Here is a 19,857-nt window from a genome sequence, read left to right on the forward strand (position 1 = left end):
TGCATCAAATCCCTGCTGCTCCCCACTCCTGAACCCTCTCTACCTCAAAGACCTCCAGCCTAACCCAGAAATCTGGGATTAGAGGTCCTTGAGGTTTTATTCTTCTGACTCTGTCTCTCTCTGTCTCTGTCTCTCTCTGTCTCTGTCTGTCTGTCTGTCTGTCGGTCTCTGTCTCCCTCTCTGTCTCTCTGTCTCTGTCTCTCTCTCTGTCTCTGTCTGTCTCTGTCTGTCTGTCGGTCTCTGTCTCCCTCTCTGTCTCTCTGTCTCTGTCTCTGTCTCTGTCTCTGTCTGTCTGTCGGTCTCTCTCTCTCTCTCTGTCTGTCTCTGTCTGTCTGTCGGTCTCTGTCTCCCTCTCTGTCTCTCTGTCTCTCTCTCTGTCTCTGTCTGTCTGTCGGTCTTTGTCTCCCTCTGTCTCTGTCTCTCTGTCTCTGTCTCTGTCTCTGTCTGTCTGTCGGTCTCTCTCTCTCTCATTCCTAGTACCCAAGTTGTTATCCCTTTGCTTCACCCTCCTCTGACATCACATCCTGGTGTCGATTACAGGCGGTCTGTGTTTGCATTTTATCCTTCCTCCTCTCTTCTGAGCTCCATAAGGCAGGGGCTCTACTTGTAAACTTTGTGTCTCTCACACTGTGCAACATCAGATCCTGATATACAACAGTTAGTGCATAATACCTGTGTTTTGTTGTTGCTGCTATAACATGCCCAGCCCAGCCCTCCCTGGGTAGAACATCCTTCCTCTCCAGGTATCTTCAAACTTCTTCCATGGGGACCTGGATCAGATTCCTCCTCTTCCATGAAGCCCTCCTTGATTTCCCCCACCTGAAAGTGATCTGTCCTTGAATTTTATGACAGCATGTTGCCAGTGGCCCCTTTGCCCTGATCTCATTCTCCCTAAGAATGTCATAGTTATTTATATAGATGGAGTATCTTTTCATTAGATCAGAAACTCCCCAATAACAGGGATTGGGACACTTTTTGGTAGTTGAATGACCAACATCTAACACTCAAAGGAGGATGGTCCTTCAAGTCCAGATGTCAAAGACTTCCATTTCTTCCACCAACGGCTCTTGAAGCAGCCGTAACTGGAGTCCTAAGGTCTGTCTTGGGTCTGTTTCCTCAGAAATTGTGCCTGGTGACCCAGCGTTATGGGAGTTTGGTCGGCCTCCTTTGTGGGGGGAGATCCCACACTGGCCTTGGCCCACAGCCCTGGAGAGCAGCCCAATGCTGGGGTCACTAGAAAATCCTATTAGATTCCAGACCAGTTCGTGTCATCCCAGCTGGAGTTATCCAGGAAATTCCAAACTGGGACTTCCTGGGAATCCTTTGAATGGAGCTGAAGGCCCAGGGGGTTACCAGAGTCAGGACCTTGGCAAGAGCCATCTCAGGACTGGATTAAATCTAGGTAGTTCAGCTGTGGGAGGAGTATATGGGACCAGATGCAGGGATGGCTGAATTTGCTATAATGCATAGAATGGCAGTATCCTTAGATGACCTTGGAGGTCATCTAATCCAAACTCCACATTTTACAGATAAGGAGAAACTGAGGCCCAGAAAGGGGAAAGGAGTTGCCCAAGGTCACATGAGTGAATGAATGTCAGAGCTGGGATTCAAACTCAGGCCCCATGATTTCAAGGTCAAATATCTTTCCATAGCTTCATGGTGCCTTCCATTTGGGGGCTGATCAGCAACAGGACACAGCCAACATCCTCTAATGAGTGGAGGTTTGGCCAGTGACTTACTGCTTATGACTTCCTGAACCCGTGGTGAAGTCCACAGGGAGGGGATGGAATATGGGTCCAGGAGGAGCCGTACATCATCAACAATGGCCAATGTGTGGAATTGTAGAACAGGAAGGAACCTTAGAGGTCATCATTGCAGATGGGGAAACTGAGGCCCAAAGAAATTAAGTGACTTGCCCAAGGTCACACAGGTAGTAATCTACTGGGATGAAATTTGAACCTGGTTCTTCCTGACCCCAAGTCTTAGTCGCCATGACACTGACTAACATTTATATATGGCTTCATTAATAGCTAGCATATATCTAGTGCTAAAAAAAAAATTCACAAAGCAGTTTATAAATGTTATCTCATTTGATCTTCACAATAGTTTCTGTGAGGAATTAGCTATTATTATCCCCATTTTACAGATGGGAATCTGAGGCTCAGAGAGATTGTGACTTGCCCAGGGTCACACAGCTAGTAATTTTCCAAGGTGGGATTTGAGACCAGGTTTTCTTCTATCTACGCCATCACATTTCTTATTGATAATGCTTAACTTGATTTCTTTATTACAGGGAAACATTCTCAGAAAGGGAAGAAACAAGGTAAATAAGAATGTTTGGTTGTTTTTTTTTTTTTTAGAAAAAAGGCAGAATATTGGATTTGTCAGAATCCCAAGATTTGAATTTTTGTTCAATCACTTGTGTGTGATCTTGGACAATTAATGTTTCCATCCTGTGTCAGTTTCTTCATCTGTAGAATTAGGGGATAAGATCTGGGGGGCTTCCTCCCAGCTCTTGCCCCTTAATCCTACCCGTGTACCTACCCACTCCCCCATCCCACATGATTCCCTCCCTAGCTCTCCACTCTGGACCCCCAGATTGAGGTCAAAGGAAGACTGACAGACCTGGTTTGTAGGGAAATCTCCCACCGCCCCCACCCCCGCCTGCATCCCCCACCGTACAGTCCTCCTCTCCTTTGCCCAGCTGCCAAACACCATCTTTGCCTCTCATTGGTCCTGACCCTTCTCAGCCTTCAGGTTTCAAATATATTTGTTCCTTTTAAAAGGCAGCCTGCCTTGTGCTGACTTTCCTACCCAAATACAAGGTTCTTTGGGACTGACATCAATGGCGCTGTCTGCCCACTACCTCCTGGCCTTGTTCATCTCCCTGTCATCTCTCTCCTCCCAGGTCTCATTCATCTTCTCCAAGGGGAGGAAAGCACCAGGCCCAGACAGACAAATTGTTTCAGGTCCTTTATTAAGACCAGGAGAGTCACACCCATTAACTGAGAACATTCTCTTTCCTTCTTTCCCTCTCTCTCTTCCTCTCCATCCCTCCTTCTCTCTCTCTCTCTCTCTCTCTCTCTCTCTCTCTCTCTCTCTCTCTCCCTCTCTCTCCCTCCCTCCCCCCCCCCCCAGTGTCTCAAATATCTCCAACTTTTTCAGGAGCCATCTGTCAGTTGCCATCCCCGAGGAATGCTGGGGGCACTGGCTGTGACAGCCTTGGGGGAGAGAAAGAAAAAGAGGAAAGGAAAGAGAGAGTCCACATTTGAAGGCCTAATCAAAGGCAGAATGGAAGCCATTAGGGACCCAGTTGGTGGGAAGAAGGAGGGCTGAACCACATCACTACCCCTTCCCCCAATTCTCTCTCCAGCCCTTCGTTTTCCCTGCCCTGTAAAGTGCAAACTGTCACTGCCCCCCAGAAGGAAGCCAAGAGGTATATCCACAAAAGCACCTCCAGGAAAGAAGGCCAGCTACCCATTCTCAAGGACTTAGGTCTCCACCTTTGTAAAGCCAAGGAGGAAATGAAAATTCTGGACCTTTGGCAGAATTACTCTGGCCAATTAGTAAGATAAGAAGCATCCCCTGACTGCCTCCCTCTCCTTTTCTTCCCTCACCATGTCTCAGTCAGATAGGGTATCCCCAAACCCAAAGCTAAGGTGCTACTTTAGTAGAAACTAACTACTTGACCCAGGGGTTGGACAGGAGGGCTGATGGCCAGTGGAGGAGTCTGGCCCCCATCTAGCTCAATCCTCAGCCTGCTCTAGCCCTGGAATCCAAGCTCCTTGTACTTGGCCGCCATGTCGTTGCGGAAAAGTTCCAGGGCCTTCTTCATGGCAGCCTGGGCATCCCCGCCGAAGTCCCCAGGGTGTTTACTCTGGATTACTTGAATGATGGCATCTGAGATGAACTGCCGAAGTGGAGAAAGGGAGAGAAAAGGGAAGAGGGTGTGGGGGAGAAAGAGAAAAAGAAGGGTCATCGAGGGTGCAGCACTAGCCAAGGTTGGGGTGGAAGCCTTTAGAGATCCAGGGGTGGGAGGAGGGAGCTCTGTGGTAAGACCAATGGAATTCAAAGGGGAGGGAGGAGGAGCAGGACCAGATGCTCAGATTCAAAATCGGGAGGGAGAGCTGAGGGTTGGAGGACAGAATGGGAATGGGGAAAGGGCCTCATGGGCAGCATTCTCAGATTTCAGTCAGAACATATGGAACCAATTTTGACCAGAGGAAATGGGAGGAGGTTGGATGTTTGGGGAAGTTACATACAGTATAACTGGGCTGAAATATAGGACCAGACAGGTCCCAGCACTTTGGAAAAAAAGGGGCAAAGTAACAACCCCTATGCCAGGTGGTACAATGGTTAGAGCGTGGACCTGGGGGCAAGAAACCTGGCACATAATGAGTGCTGTTATGTAAATGTAATCTCTTGTTATTATCATTATTCATGATTACTAGCTGTGTGACCCTAAGCAAGTCAATTGACCTCTTTAAGCCTCAGTTTTCTCATCTGTACAATGGGGATGATAATAGCCCCCTACTTTCCAGGGTTGATGGGAAGAATCATATACATAAACGCTGGTACATAGAAGGCACTCAATAAATTCTAGTTGACTGGCTAATATTATTGTTCTGTGGAATAAGTGGAAAGGGCTCATTCTGGACTGAGGAAAAATGAGTCTGTATCCCACCCCTGCACCTTGCTAGCTCTATGGCCTTGCCAAGTCATGGCATCTCAGCATGGCCTCAGAGACAGGAGACCTGGATTCGAAACCTAGGTCTGCCACTGACCATGTGTATGACCTTGGTTGGGTCACTCCATTTCCTTGGTTCTGAGTTCCCTCATGCATGAAGTGAGGGGGCTGGACTAGATGCCCTCTAAGGTTCCTTCTACTTCTAAATCTGTGACCCTCCAACCTATCACTCATCCATGCCTCAGTTTCTCCATCTGTAAAATGGGGGAAATCATATCTGTCCTACCTATCTCCCAGGTAGGTGGCACAGTGGATAGTGTTGGGCTTGGAGTCAGGAAGATCTGAGTTCAAATCCTGTCTCAACCACTTAACAGCTGGGTCTCTCTGGGCAAATCTGGGTGAGCCCCTCTCTCAGTTCAGTTTTCTCATCTATAAAATGGGAATTGTTATAGCACCTACCTCCCAGAGTTGTGAAAATTGAAGGAGATAATATCCGTAATGTACTTTGTAACCATTAAATCTTGGCATAAGTGCCAGCTGTTATCACTCCATGGCATAGTAAAAAAGACCACTAGACCAGGATCCAGGACACCTGGGCCCAATGGCCAGCTCTGCTACTATCACCCACATGACCTTAGGCAAACCCCCCTCTGCCTTGGTCTCATTTTCCTTATCTGTAAAAGGAGGCAGTTGGGCCACATGACCTCTGCCATCCCTTCCTGGCTCCAAAATTCTGCACTTCTAAATATGTAACAAACCCCAACAGCCAGGGGATCCAGTGGCCCTGATTTAGGGGAGCACTCAAGTCTTTTTTTCATGCTCTTAAGTCCATAAAATTAATCACATTGGTCAAAAGCCTGAGAATAAATATCTTAAAGGCCTTGAGTTCTCTGACACTTCCAAAGCCTCTTAGCTTATATATACCTCCTAGGAGCCACTGGAGGTATAGATGGATGGATGGATGGATGGATATGGATATAGATATATGTGTGTAAGTGTAGGTATGTACACACATACACACATGTATACAACATACCCATGTATGCACACAATATGTGTGCGTACATATATAAGTATATATGTATGCACAAATAGGCATGTATACATACACACAGCCAAGTGAGTATACATGTATGTATGTGTATAACCTTTCTATTTTGATTTTGGATGGTGCCTGTGTACAGTACTCTCATTGAAGAAAGTCAATATATCAATACAGAGCAGCACTCTCTCTGAAATTTACTCTTAGAGAGTATCTTGGGGCGGTGAAAGATACATGGGGTCCCATGGCCAGTATGGGGCAGAGATGAGACTCGCACCCAGAGTTTCCTGATTCTGTGGCTGCTGTGGACTCTCACACCAGGTTTTATCATCCTTATTTTATAGGTGAGGAAACAGGAGTTCAGGGAAGTCTAAATCTTGATAGTCTAAAATTAGTAAGCACTCCCCTTTCTAGGGCATTTTAAGGTTTGCAAAGCACTTCCCTTCACAACAACCCTGTGAGACAAGTATTATCACCCTCCCCTTTGGCAGATGAGGAAACTGAGGCTCAAAGAGCTGTGACTTTCTGTGATCACACAGTGATTAAGTGCCTGAGGCAGGGTTCCTAGCCCACTGCTTGTTCTTTTAGTGGTGGATGGCTTTCAGATGGTGACTTGAGGCTCCTGGGGAGAACCGTTGGATAGAATGAACAGATGGGCAGAATTCACCAGGGTTGTCAAGCCAGTTGGTCCCTTCATTAAAAATTTAAAATTAAAAACAAACCCTCTGGCAACAGGTGGGAAGGAGAAGTAGCTGCACATGGCAGCCTTCCTGTAGGCCCCTTGGGAGATAGCTCTTGCCCCATAGTCCATTTCATCTCCAACCCAAGGGCCCCCACTTGCCCAACAGGTTTCTAGCAATAAAATACTTATGTCTCACCATGCTAACCAGCTTCTCAGGTGACCTCACAGGACTAGTATCAGTTGCTTGTGTTGGGGACAGTGAGAGCATTTATGCTTCTCATTTGTGAAAACATTTGGACTATTGGGTGAAGAACTCCAGTTCTCTTCAACTGGACTGGATAGATAGATCTCCCCTGAGAGATCTAAGACTGTTAGAAACAAGATGAGACAGCAGGGAATATTGGTGTGAGCACTGGACCCAAAGCCAAAGGACCTAATTCAAATTGGTCAAGTGGCTTAACCTCCCTGTGCCTCAGTTTCCTCATCTGTCAAACGAGGGGGGTGGAACTCAATGGCTTCTAAAGCCCCTTCTAGTTTTAAGTCTATGGTCCTGCACAATTCTGGCTCTTGTCACTCACTACCTAGATGACCTTGGGGTAATTATTTCAGTTTCCCCATCTGAAACATAAGGGGATTGGTCTAAATGACCTTTAAGAGGAAAGAGTACATTGGAAAGAGTGTCAAACTTGTGATCAGAGAAGCTCTACCACTTTCTCCTTCTTTGACATTGGACATGTTTCTCTGTGCCTCAGTTTCCTCATCTGTCAAACAAGAGGGTTGCCCTCTCCTATTCGAAGTCAATGGTCCCAACATGAGAAGTCCTTGTGGTGTGCAGGGTTGGCCTCGTCCTTCCCTCCTTCCCCCCTTCCAGTGTTCTTTTCTCCATCCCTACAGGTCAGCCCCAGCTTCTAACCTCTAGGAACTTAACGGAGATTTTGTGCTTAGTGGCATGGGACTGGGCCAGGGGGTTCAGCTCTGCTTCATGCTGGCCCTTCTTCTTCAGGATGTTCCCCAGGGCGGTAAGCACTGTTGTGCCGTGCTTCTTAAGATCTTCAGACGCCTTCATCTCATCCTCAGACTTCAGGTGCTTAAATTTGTCAAACTTCTCCAAGGTCTCAGGGTGGCCCTTAAAGAGTCTGGGAATCAAAGGAAAGATCTGACTCAGGGAGGAATAAGGAGGGCCTTGGAATTTGGGGAAGGATGGGGAGGTCATGGGATGTCAAGCACTTTGGGTATCATGGCATATAGGTTCAGTGCCCAGTTCTGCTCACTGTGAGCCTCATGAACTTGGCAAGTCAACTACTACCCCCTCCCCAGTCTTAGGACCAATTTCCTCCTCTAAGAGTCAATCTCTCTTTTTACAGATGAGGAACTGAGATCTCAAATCCAGCCTTAGATACTTACTAGCTATGTGACCCTGGGTAAGTCCCTTCACCCTGTTTGCCTCAGTTTCCTCATCTGTAAAATGAGCTGGCAATAGACATATATATTTGTGTGTATATTTTATATACTTTGTATAATTTTATATACTGCATTTAATTTTCTATTAAATTAATTAGGCACTTAATATATGTTTGTTGATTATATTTAACGTGTATATGTATATGTGTGTATATTTATGTATATATATATAAAGAGAATTTTATATATTGTATTTAATTTTCTGTTAAATTAACTAGGCATTTTAAATGTTTGCTGATTGTATTTAATGTGTGTGCATATGTGTATAAAATGTATCTCTGTAAATGTTACTGGCACATAGTAATATTTATAGAGATCCATTTTATACATATATACTATAGAAATGAATTTTCTATATATACTATACTATATGTGTTATATACTATATAAATGTTAGTTATATACCGTATACTATGTTTGTTATATACTCTATATACTATGTTAGTTCTACACTATATAAATGTTAGATGATAGTCATGGTGGTGGAGGTGATGGTGATGATGATGATGATGACAGCCATCGAAGGCATGGAAAGCACTTCCCAGGCCTGAGGTCTCTACTGGCACATCAAGGGTTCTCATTGTTATCTTTGTGCTACGTTAGTGAAATGACCAAGTAAGTAGGTACTGGATGGTGTTCGTTGACTGGAATGTAAGGACGTGTTCTGTGTCAGCCTGACAGTCTAGCAGAGATACCCACATGCTAAGATGGGTCTGTCAATGAGTCCCTCTTAAATCTAGCCTGGAGAAGTTTTATTGTCTCTGTAATTTGTTAACCAGGCAGCCAACGAGTATTTATTAAATGGTCATTGTGAACCCAAAGCTGTGCCGAGTCAGGGGCCCACCCAGGCAGATGCCTGACCATCTGACCAGGCCTGCAGCAGAGTCACCTTGGCCAGGAATGCCACTTGTCTGCTTCTAATCTCCCTTGGCATGTAGGGAGCTGTCACCAGCTCTGCAGAGAGGAGGCAATAGGCCCCCCGCCCCCTAGGACTAGTTTGACTGTGTTCTTAGGATAACAGGAGAATAGAGAGGGGAAATAGGGATAGGAGGGTTTTGAGATCGAGGCTCAGTCCACTTTCAAGCCTACACGGAGCTGTAACTAAAAACATTTTCACATGGGGTGGCAAGATGGTGGTGGCAGGGACACAGGGGAGAGAGTCTGGCTGGCAGTACCAGCCTAGAAATTGGCTGGGTGCCCTAGTGACAAGACCCTGGAAACATCAGAGTCTAGAGCCGCATGGTGAAAGGTGAGGAGACAGGAGTCCCTAAAGCACCTTGAGAAGGAAGCACTCATGATGGCAAAGCCCTGAGATAAAGACCCAGTTGCCTGCCCTGGTTATGGTTCAGATCCTAAGTACACACACACACACACACACACACACACACACACACACACACACACGGGGGGAGGGGGAGAAATACTATGTACATGTTGACATATTGACACATATGTAGACAGACAAACACTATCACACCCAGACCACAAACAATAAGTTACATTTACATAGCATTATACAAAGTACTTTAGATGAATGACCTCATTTGATTCTCAACACCAACGGAGTCAAGAATTTGTTTCATCTCCTGCACTGTTACTTACTAGCTGTGTGACCTTGACCAAGTCATTTCCCCCTTTTTAGGTCATTCATCTATCAAGTGGGGACTATAAACCCATTAAAATGTAAGCTCCTTGAAGGCAGGCCTGTCATCTCTTCTTTCCATACCAGGGTATTTAGTACCATAATGGCACATACAAGGTACTCAGAAAGTCCTTGCTGGATTGAATTATTAGCATCAGAACAGAGGCATCATTGTTATTCATTCATACCTAATTAGATACACTATCGCGATACAGTGTTGCTATACTTTTAAAGTATCACGCTGGGGAAAGTCCTCTTTGGATTCCAAATCCTAGGTTGACTTCTTATTATCTGTGATACCTTGGGTAAAGCCCCCTCCTTCTGGGGCCTTTCCTGTAAGATGATGTTTTCACTGGATGACTTGGCAGGTCTCTTCTAGGACTTCGTCTATCCTGGAGAAGAAAGTCTAGAGAAAACATGTGAGCTTTCTTCAAGGACTCCGAAGGCTGCCCTGGAAGAAGGTTTCTGCTGGTCCTGCTTGGCCCCACGGGTCAGGACCAGGTGGAAGCTGCAGATTTCGACTCTATGTAAGGACAGACTCCTGAACTGTCCAGCAGTGGAATGAGATGGCTCGGGAAGCTGGGCATTCTTCCCCAGTGGAGGTCCTCCAGCATGGTCTGGATGACCATCCTTCAGCAAATGTCACTCTTTATTATATCTGGACACTTATCGCCTCCCTTCCAGACAGGGTTTGAGGTCAAGGAATGTTTTGGTTTTGCTTCCATGCTCCTAGTATCTGACAGTGACCAGGACATTTTTCCTCCAAATATGTGATTTCATCTATGTATGAAAGCCCGAGGAGGGAAAGTCCTTCTACCAAGGAAGTCATGAGTGCTCTGAAGCCCAGAGGCTTTCCCTAGGAGATTTCCCCAGGTCAAACACTTTGCATACAAAAAGGGACTTGAACCCAGGCCTTCCTGACTGGTCTCAGTTCCCTAGTTCCTAATAACTGCTTGTAGAGGGAATGAATGATGGATAGATAAAAGTCATAGAATGGGTCCTTGTTCAGTTGTCCTTGGACTGCAGGGCATTGGAGGACCCTGTATCCCAGAGGTTCTGTGAGTCTATTATTAGATGCCCACATACAGTTAAAATTAGGCACCAAGATACAAAGATACACAATGATCATCATAGTCACACTGACAGCCACAGCTATTGTTCACACACACACACACTCATACACACACACATACACACACACTCACACACACATATACACACTCACACACACACACACACACACACACACACACACACACACACACACACACTCCTGAACATTTCTACAATCTTCTGCTTTCAGCACTGAGCCTCTGCTTCAGGCCAGACAGGACCTCCCAGCAAGTATGTCCAATGTTAGCTAATCCCAGTGGAGCCCCCTCCAAAGGCCACATACGTCACTGACTGCCTTCAGCCTGTACCTTTCACCCAAGGGTCTCCAGCTCATTACTAATATTATCAGGCTCAGACTATTCTTATCCTGCTCCTCTGACAGTGGGAGAAGCCAGAGCTTAAGGAGGGGAAGGGACTGGTCTCTCATTCCAGAGGGAGCCTGGTCCAAAAATAAGGGGACAAGGGCCTAGGGCAGAGCAAGGCAGGACAAATAATTAGGGAGCTTTATGGGTTTTCATATGTTTTCAAGCATACCTCTCATTCCCCTTGGAAACACAAATCACAAGAGATAAAACCCAGGGCTTGGGAGTCCCATTTCTCTCTTAGTCTCTCTCTCTTTGTCTCTCTCTGTCTCTGTATTTCTCTCTGTAGCTGTCTCTCTCTGTCTCTCTGTCTCAGTCTCTTTCTCTCCCTGTCTACCTCTCTGTCTCTATCTCTGTCTCTCTATGTCAATCTGTCTCTCTGTTTCTGTTTCTCTGTCTGTCTCTCTCTCTGTCTCTGTCTTTGTCCTTCTCTGTCTCTCTGTCTTTATGTGTGTCTCTCAAAAACCACAGGAGATGTAGAAGAATCTAAGAGACCTGGGTTCTAGACTTAGTTTAGCCACAAACTACCTAGGAGACCTTGGGTGAATCACAGCCCCTTTCTGAGCCTCGATTTCCCAATTGGACAAAGGAAAGGGCTGATGATCTCAGAGGTGAAAGGATCTCACAGCCTACTTTGTTCAACCTGTCTCTATGCAGGAATCCCTCTATAACATATAGGCAAGAGGGCCACCCTCCCCACTTTCTAGGTGCCCTCTAAGGTGCCTTTCAGGCCTCCCATTCCAGGATTCTAAGGCCCTTCCCCCTCTTCATGCTCAAGCCCAGCAGCTTCTCTCTCTTCCTCCTCCCCCTTCCCCCTCCCCCCCTCTGCCATCCTGGGAGGGCTCAGGCCTATTTTTGAAGATGTGCTGGGAGGACATAGCTAATCAGAGCACCTGGTCCCCTGCCTGCCTCCCTTGTTGGCCCTCACCCCACATCCATGGCAGGGGGATGTGAGGCTTGGGGCGGGGGACCCAGGGGGGCACTTGCTGGGCTGGAGGGGAGCCTAGAAGGAACAGGAGCCTCGTCTCAGTAAATGGGCAGAAGGAATTTAAAAGACTTTTTTTTAATCCTGAATCATTTTTTCTGTTATTTATCTCACTGTCTCCCTGGTAGCTGGCAAGAAAGTCCTTCTAACAAGCCAATGTGGGGGAGTGAGCTTCCCAGACACCCATGAAACAAAGACAGACCAGACAGGAGGCAGAAGAGAGACATGCCACCCCCCATCCCCAAGAAGTTTCTAGACTTCCACAAATGCAGGAAAGAAATCCCTTCAAGAGATCCAGTGGAAACCAAATGATTCAGTTTCCTTACCTATAAAATGGGAGCATTGGACTAGGTGGTCCCTTCCCCCTCCCCCCCACTCCGTATCTATGCTATTTCTTCCCCATGAGCCTCAGTTTCTTCCTCTATAAAATGAGGGGCTGGATTCTTTGATCTCTCAGGTCCCTTCTCTCTAAATCTACCATCCCTATATTCATCGTAGGGCAGTTGAGAGGCACAGAAGGTTCCAATGTTGTTTCTTCCTACCAGCTTGCTGTGTGACCTTGGACGCATTGCTTAATTTGTCTGGGCCTCCTCTACAAAATGAGGAGGCTGAACGAAGTCATATCTGAGGGCCCTTAAGACTCTGATCTTAAATGATATTGTAATAATGGTAGAACTATAATAGCATCATCAGCACTGGCATCTCTAGAGTGTAAAATGCTTTCCACTCATTATGTCCTAAGAGCCTCTCACCAGACCCCATGAAATAAGGCTGGATTCTGCTGCCATCTTTAATATTAACTTATGTGACCCTGGAACAGTCATTTTCCTTCTCCAGGTCCCAGTTTCCTTGCATTTGACAAGGAAACTGTAAGGCTCAGATGACTTCACCCCTGAGCTTGTCCTCAACTCCTAAATTCCATAATAAAGACCCTGGGCCTTTTATCCAGGTTTTTAAAGTTCTCGGGCAGTAAACTCATTTTCCAAATGAGGAAAATAAGTGAATGGGTGAATGGAAAAGTGGAAGGAGGAAGCCTGCATTTGGAATCCAATGATCTGGGTCTGAAATTCTCCCTGATACTTACTCCTCTAATGACCAGGTCATTCCCTCCTCTGAGATCTGTGTCCTACTTCAGCCATTTGTGACTCACTTTACAAAGTAAGGGGCTTGCTCTATAAACTCCCTTCTGCATCTGGTTTCTTATGGCCTCTCTTTGCTTCCATTTCCCCATCTAAAACATAGGGTTGGACCAGAGAGCCCCTAAGATCCCCTCCAGCTCAAAATCTGTGATTCCAAAATTGGTCCAATGAAAAGATCTAAGACTGAGATTCTTTGTTCCTATGATCTGTCCAAGGTCCAGAAGTAAGACCAGAGGCCAAGGTGGGAACCTAGAATAGATATTAGCAAGGGTCCAAGAGCTATGATTTGGGGGATGTTGAGCCACCCTCCTCCTCACCTCTGATCCCAAGAAATGCAAATAAACACCCCCAAAAGAAAAGGCACCCTTGAGTTTAATTCCTTCAGAGACAGAGTGACATTCCTGATGACTCCTTTGCCATTATAATCTGAGACATGGGACAGACAAGTGGCACCCCAAGGACTTGGCGGCCTGCCAGAGCCATCCTCTCCTGGGCTTTGCATGGGTTTTTAAGACCTTTGGAAAGCCTCCTGCCTCTTATGTCCAAAATGATCCTTTGGAGGGGAGGAAAATGTTTCCAAAAAGGCAGTGACTTCTGGGTCCCCAGCCTGGGTGCCAAACCAGTGTCCTTTCAGAAGGCACAAATTCTTCAAGCCAGGCAGAAGATGCCAGCCAGACCTCTAACCTTTTGCTGCCACCACCCAAAAAGGAGTAGCTCAAACACACACACACACACACACACACACACACACACACACACACACACGCGCACACACACACACACACACACACACATCAAGAGTTGGAGATTCCTAGACTATCAGAGCTAGAAAGGAACTTAGAACATAGAATAAAAGTGGGGAGAAGAACCTCAGAACCTAGAATGTCAGGTCTTGGAGGATCCTTAGAACATGGAATATCAGATATAAGAGAGACATTAGAGAATGTCAGCATTGGGAGGGAAATTAGAATGTGAGATATCAGAACTGAGAGGGACCTTAGGACACAGAATGTCTGAACTAAAAGGAATTCTGGAAATCAGTCCATTTAGTGAGCTCCATGGAGGCAAGAACAAGGTCCACTAAGGTGCCAGAGATTGGCTGCTGGTCCTCGGATTTCTGCACCGCCCCCATATCAGACTCCCATGGTCCCCCCACCACAATTTGATTTTTATAGACTTTCTGCTTTGATTCCTGGGGCTTCCAAAGTCCACAAAGGAGAAAAGCTAATTTTCTTCCTATTTGCTGAAGGCCTCAGCTCATCCCCCCAAACACAAGTCAGCTGAAGTCTGGCCAACTGCCCTCCTATCAGGGAAATGACCCAGATGTCGAGGGAAGCTCAGGGTGAGAGAGAGCGGAAGACTGCCTAAGACATTTGGCCAAGAAGGAAGACAGAAGAATCGCTTTTCCAGCTGCTACCAAGATCAAAAGCTCCTATAAGTGGGTCTGGAAGGGACCTCACAGGTTCACAGAGGAGGAAACCGAGGCCCAGAGAACAGGCCTCACTTAACCAGGGTCACTCAGGTGATGAGGGGAGGAACCAAGATTTGAAATCAGATCCTATAGCAACAAACTTATTGATTCTGTTCCCCAGCATCCTGGAGAAAGAAAATGTCGGTGATCCTCTCAAGCTAGGAAGACACCCAGCGACCCTCCTTGGGCATACAGTGAGAATGCACATTGGATCCTCAAGCCAAGAAGGACCTCACAGCACCTAGTCCAACACCTCCACTATATAGATGGGAAAACTGGGGTCTAGAGTATAGACTTAGCTTGTCCTGAGATGCACTGAGTTAGGGGCAGAGCCAGGTTGCCTGGCAATGAGTTCAGTCTACAATGAGTTTCAGCACTACACTAGTCCCTGGGTGACCCAGAAGGGGAAAGCCCTGGATTTAGAGTCAGAGGGGCTGCCCTTTACTGCCTGGTTAACATTAGGGCAAATCACTTCCCTTCATGGAAGTTCATTTTCCCCATCTGTAAAATTGGGGAAGGAGGCTAGATTCAATGACCTCTGAAGTGACCTCTAAAGGACACTGGGCTTGAATCTTGCCTTTTACACTTATTAAAGTGTAAAATAAAATAAAGTCTAAAATATATACATATAAATTTCAACTAATGAAATGGAAAAACTAGACCACTCCCGCATGCTCTAATAACAATATCAATAATCCCCGCATCTAAAGAGCGCTAATGTTTCTATCTGCACGATTATTATTATTATTATCCTAAGCTGGCCCACAGAGGATGTTGGGAAGGAGGGAAAGGAAGGAAAGCTCCATCTCTGAAAGTTGATGTAGTTCCAGCTACAGATTGGTGAAGACCAGACTCAAAGACAAGGGAAGACTAATTAGAAATGAAAGACAAACAAAGACCAATCAGGAACCAAGTCAAAACCCATTATAATGGAAGTCACTGAGAGAATAGTCCAATACTCTCCCTTTACAAAGCAGGGAAACTGAGGCCCAGGAAATGGAAGGAATTTGCTTAAAACCACACAACAAATGACCCAGGAACCCCGAGACCAAGCTACAAATGGCTGGGGCACTCACAACTTTTTCAGGGGCTTATTTACTGGTAAGTAAAATGCAGTAGACATTTGGCCAAGAGGGAAAAGAACCGCTTTTCCAGCTCCTACTGAGATCAGGTAAATGGCAGTAAATCACACCTGTGCATCACATTTTTTTGAGCTTGGGTCCTTTTGAGGGTCTGGCCTGGTGGACAGCCTTCATTCTTCTAATTAGGCCTCCTGGGTCTGGTCCCCAGTCTTGTCTATTGCAATAGAAAAGCACTCCAACTAGACCTGTGTTCAAATCTTGGTTCTGACAAGCTCTGTGTGTGATTCGGGGCCAGATGATTCCTTTCCCTGTGCCTCATTTTTTTTCCATCTGTTAAATGGAGTTGTATTAAATGATCTTGAAGGTTCCTAAAACCTCTGGGTTTGGAGACTGAGCATAAGCATTTAAGTCCAAGCTCTAGGACTGAATAAGTCCCTCACCTTTCTGTTTTTCATCTCCTCTCTCTCTCCCTAGATACACTAAAGGCTTATTCTTGAGCCCATGGCCAGGAAGGGGAGAGGGCTTGCTTTGAGATCCTGACTTAAGGCAGTCAGTCTCCGGGTGGGTGGGTGGCCATGGTCTGCCCCTCGCTTTACCTGATCAGCACCTCCTGCCCGTGGCCACCGACATCTGCCTCCACCTTGCCCCAGACATTCAGCACCAGCTGCCATTCTCCATCGCTGAGCCCCATGGCGCTGCCCAAAGAAGATGAGTAAGAGTGTCAGTTAGCCCCAAGTCTCAAGTTGGGTTTGGAAGCAGCTCCAGCCTGCGGGGGGCCTTTATAGCCTCCCTTGGGTCCTGGCCACTCCTATCAATTGACAGACCCAGCCTTGCTCTCCCTGTATCCCAGTCTGGGTTCTAATCTCTTTCTTTCTCTCTCACATGGAAGTTATTTTGGGTCTGGTGCCATTGTGGGCCTGCCCTGAGCCCAGGCCACCTGCTGGGGGAGGGGTGCGGTGAGCCTGGGGCTAGCCCCCTCCTGAGTCAGGCTGAAAGGGCACTGACCAGTCCCTTGCCAGAAACCTGTAACTCAACTCTCCCCTCCTGCCAGGGGACTAGAAAAGGCCCCACCAGGCCTCCAAGCTTGGGATTCCAGCTTCTTGGCCCTGACTTTGGGGCCACAAGACCAGCTTACCTTATTTAGAACCTCTGCCCTGACCTTCCTGAAGTGCTCTCAAAACTCTGAAGGGGAGAGCAGGAGGGTGCGCCCTCCCCCCAACACCAGGTATTCACTTCACGCAGTCATTCAAAAAGCTTCTGCAAAGCACCTACTACGTGTGGGCAAGACTGTTTGCCATGGGGGAGATAAATATGTTGGAGGATCACAGATTGGAGCTGGAAAGGACTTCGGAGGTTATCTAATCCAATACCCTCTCTGATTTTACAAATAAGGAAACCGAGCCTAAGAAAGGAAAAATGCCAGGGTCCTAGAGGTGAGAAAATAGCAGATCTAGATTCAAACCCAGGTCTCTGACTCCAGAGGACTCTTTCTACCTTACTTCATGGCCCTCCAGTGAATGAGGATGCAGGTGGAAATCAATCAATGACCAAGTATTTAAGGGTGCATCACAGTGTGCCACTGGACTCGGTGTCTACAAATCCTACCTCAGACACTAGCTGCATGCCCCTTCTGCCTCAGTTTCCTCATCTCTAAAATGGGGATAACAACAGAATTAATCCCCCACAGGGCAGGCATGAGGATACTACAAGGAAAGTGACTTAGCAAAACCCTAGCTACTGTCAGTCTTAGCCTTCTTATTCCGAACATTATTAAGGCATTTATCAAAATGTTGGCTATTATTATCTTTACCAAGATCGGGCATGGTGCCAGCCCCTGGACAGGAAGTTAAGTTGAGTCACCAAACATTTATCAAAGGCTTACTATGTGTCAAGCCCTGGGCCAAACACTGGGGATTCAAAGAAAGCCCAAACCAGTCACTGCTTTTCAGAAGCCCCCAGTCTAATGTGGAAGGCCTGGGTTCCATCATGGCATCTTCCTCTTCCTCACTGGATGGCCTTGATCAAGTCACTGAGAGGCCTTGGGTTCTCTAAGGCCCCTCCCAGCTTTGTCTAAGGCCTATATTTATTTCTGTGTGTGCTATATCCCCATGGTCCTGGGAGAAGGGCCAAGGCAGCTGGTAATGAACAAGGTGGGGCCAGAGAGGAGAGGAGCAGGGAGCTGAGAGTGAAGCAAGCATGCCCAGGCCCCCCAGGAAATGGCGGTCTTCCCTAGGAATTCACCAGTCATGGGAATAGGGCCTCCAAACCAAGTACGGGTATCCTGGGACTGACTTGAGCCCAGACCTGGGAGGGGCTTTTTTTTTTTTTTTTTGCCTTTTGGAGGGCAATTGGGATTAAGTATGTTGCCCAGGGTTACACGGCTAGTTTTTCAGTGTGCGTGTTAAGTGTCTGAGGCCGGAACTGAACTCCGGTCCTCCTGACTCTGGGGCCAGCGCTTTACTCACTGCGCCAACTCAAACCCCTGGGAGGGACTTTGAAAGTTACTGAATCCAGTCACCTCATTTTACAGCTAAGGAAACCAAGCCTCAGAAAGGTTAAGTGACTTGTCCAAAGTCACCCAGCAAATCGGTACCAGAGTCCTTCTGGGCCTCAGTTTCATCTATAAAAAGGAAATGAAAGAGGGAGGTGAAGTCAGGGACCTCAGAGGTCCCTTGCACATCTGAATCAATGGCCCCATAATTCTCTAGGTCTTTTTCTTCATTCCCCAAAAGGAGGGCATTGGATTGGATGACCTCCGAGGTTCCTTTTAGCTCTGGCTCCAACGAGGAGGGCCCTTAGCAGACAGAGAAGCTAAAGGGGAAATGGAAGGCAGCCTCAAGCACAGGACGAGAGAGTGAGGGGTGGATGGACCGAGACAGGCCCAAGAACCCCAGAAGGAAATTGAATGTCTGGTGATGTTGGCTGCCTCCAGATTCCAGAGGATGCAGGGGCAGGAGGATGTTAGGAGTCTCTAAGGCCCAGCACTGCCCTGAATGTGTTTAACAATGATCTGGCTTGAGGCCAGCTGGCTGCCTCATGGCTCCCAAGTCCCCTATCCAGGAGCTCCTCACCCACGAGCACAGCTTGTCAACTTTTACCATTTAAGCAAATGGAAAGTCCCTGAGACCTGCTTCCATTTCTCCATCTCCACAACAGAGCGGCCTTGCCCAGAGGTTGCCATAGAGACCCAGAGCTACCCGCTCTGTTTTTATCATATAATTACCAGAATGGCAGCTCTCAGTATGCCAGGATCAGGCGTGTGGGAGAAGAGAGGTTCTGGAAAAGGGGATGGAATTTCAGTGAAAAAAATCTCCCTCCTCTGGCTCTTCCACAATCTTTTATTTTCCATGGATGGTTTATTATTTAGCTGGTTTTCTACATCAGAGAAGCACACAGTACAAAGAATCTTGGTTCTGGATTCAGAGGACCTGGGTTCAAATCCCACCTATCTTGTGACCAGCATGACCTTGGGCAAAGTATGTAACTTCCTTGGGTCTCTGTAAAGCGAGAGGGCTGGACTGGCCTCTGAGCTCCCTTCCAGGTCTAAATTTATAATCCTAGGAATTCACCTAACTTTTCTGGGCCTCAGTTTCCTCATCTGTAAAATGAGAGGGTTAGACTTCATGATCCCAAACTTGCTTCCAGCTCTAATCTAAGAGGATCAATTTGTAGATGAGACAGTGAGGCCCAGAGGAAGGACATTACTCAGTTAATAAGTGAAGGGTCAGGACTCAAACCATCTCCACAGGCTCTGGCCCTCCTGGCCCCTTCCAGGAGGGAAGGTCCTGTGCTCTGGGTACTTTACATTTTGTTCCTCCCAGCTCGGAGAATTCCAGAACAAGATTTGGTGAAGGGACCAGCTCCCACCCCCTCCTTTCCCTCCCCAAGTACACCTCCCAGTGACCTCTGGGAGGAGGCCTGGAACCTTCCTATCGGCTGCTACAGCCATGACCCGGGCTCTCTGGCCCCCAAGGCTCAGCTCTACTGATGTGGCAAGGCTTTCCTGAGCCTCAGAGTGTCTCTCCTAGCTTCTGCCCATTGTTCCTGATTCTACCTCTAGGGGAAACTGAGCAAGTGTGGTCCCTTTTCCATTTGCTAGCCCTTCAATTCCAGACACTGCTTGTCATCCCTCCCCTGAATCTGCCCTTCTCCAGCTCAGATATCTCCTTCAAGCAATCTTCTCAAAGCACA

At 47.0% G+C, this 19,857-nt stretch overlaps 1 protein-coding gene across 2 annotated transcripts in view; it reads right to left on the minus strand.

Moving 5' to 3' along the window:
- Nucleotides 1-2,972: 2,972 nt before the first annotated feature.
- MB (myoglobin) overlaps nucleotides 2,973-19,857 on the minus strand; it is a 20,704-nt gene continuing 3,819 nt past the window's right edge. For both annotated transcript variants that reach the window (XM_069082176.1, XM_069082175.1), the window contains exons 2-4: nucleotides 16,263-16,361; nucleotides 7,325-7,547; nucleotides 2,973-3,910 (exon numbers count right to left, since the gene is read on the minus strand). In XM_069082176.1, coding sequence (XP_068938277.1) covers nucleotides 3,764-3,910; nucleotides 7,325-7,547; nucleotides 16,263-16,357 — 465 coding nt within the window. In that variant the 5' untranslated portion in view covers nucleotides 16,358-16,361 and the 3' untranslated portion in view covers nucleotides 2,973-3,763. The remainder of the gene's footprint in view (nucleotides 3,911-7,324; nucleotides 7,548-16,262; nucleotides 16,362-19,857) is intronic.

This window comes from Petaurus breviceps, unplaced genomic scaffold (genome assembly GCF_028583685.1).
Source record: "Petaurus breviceps papuanus isolate PSGF00001 unplaced genomic scaffold, PetGlider_PUasm1.0 156, whole genome shotgun sequence".
NCBI classification, from domain to species: Eukaryota; Metazoa; Chordata; class Mammalia; order Diprotodontia; family Petauridae; genus Petaurus; species Petaurus breviceps.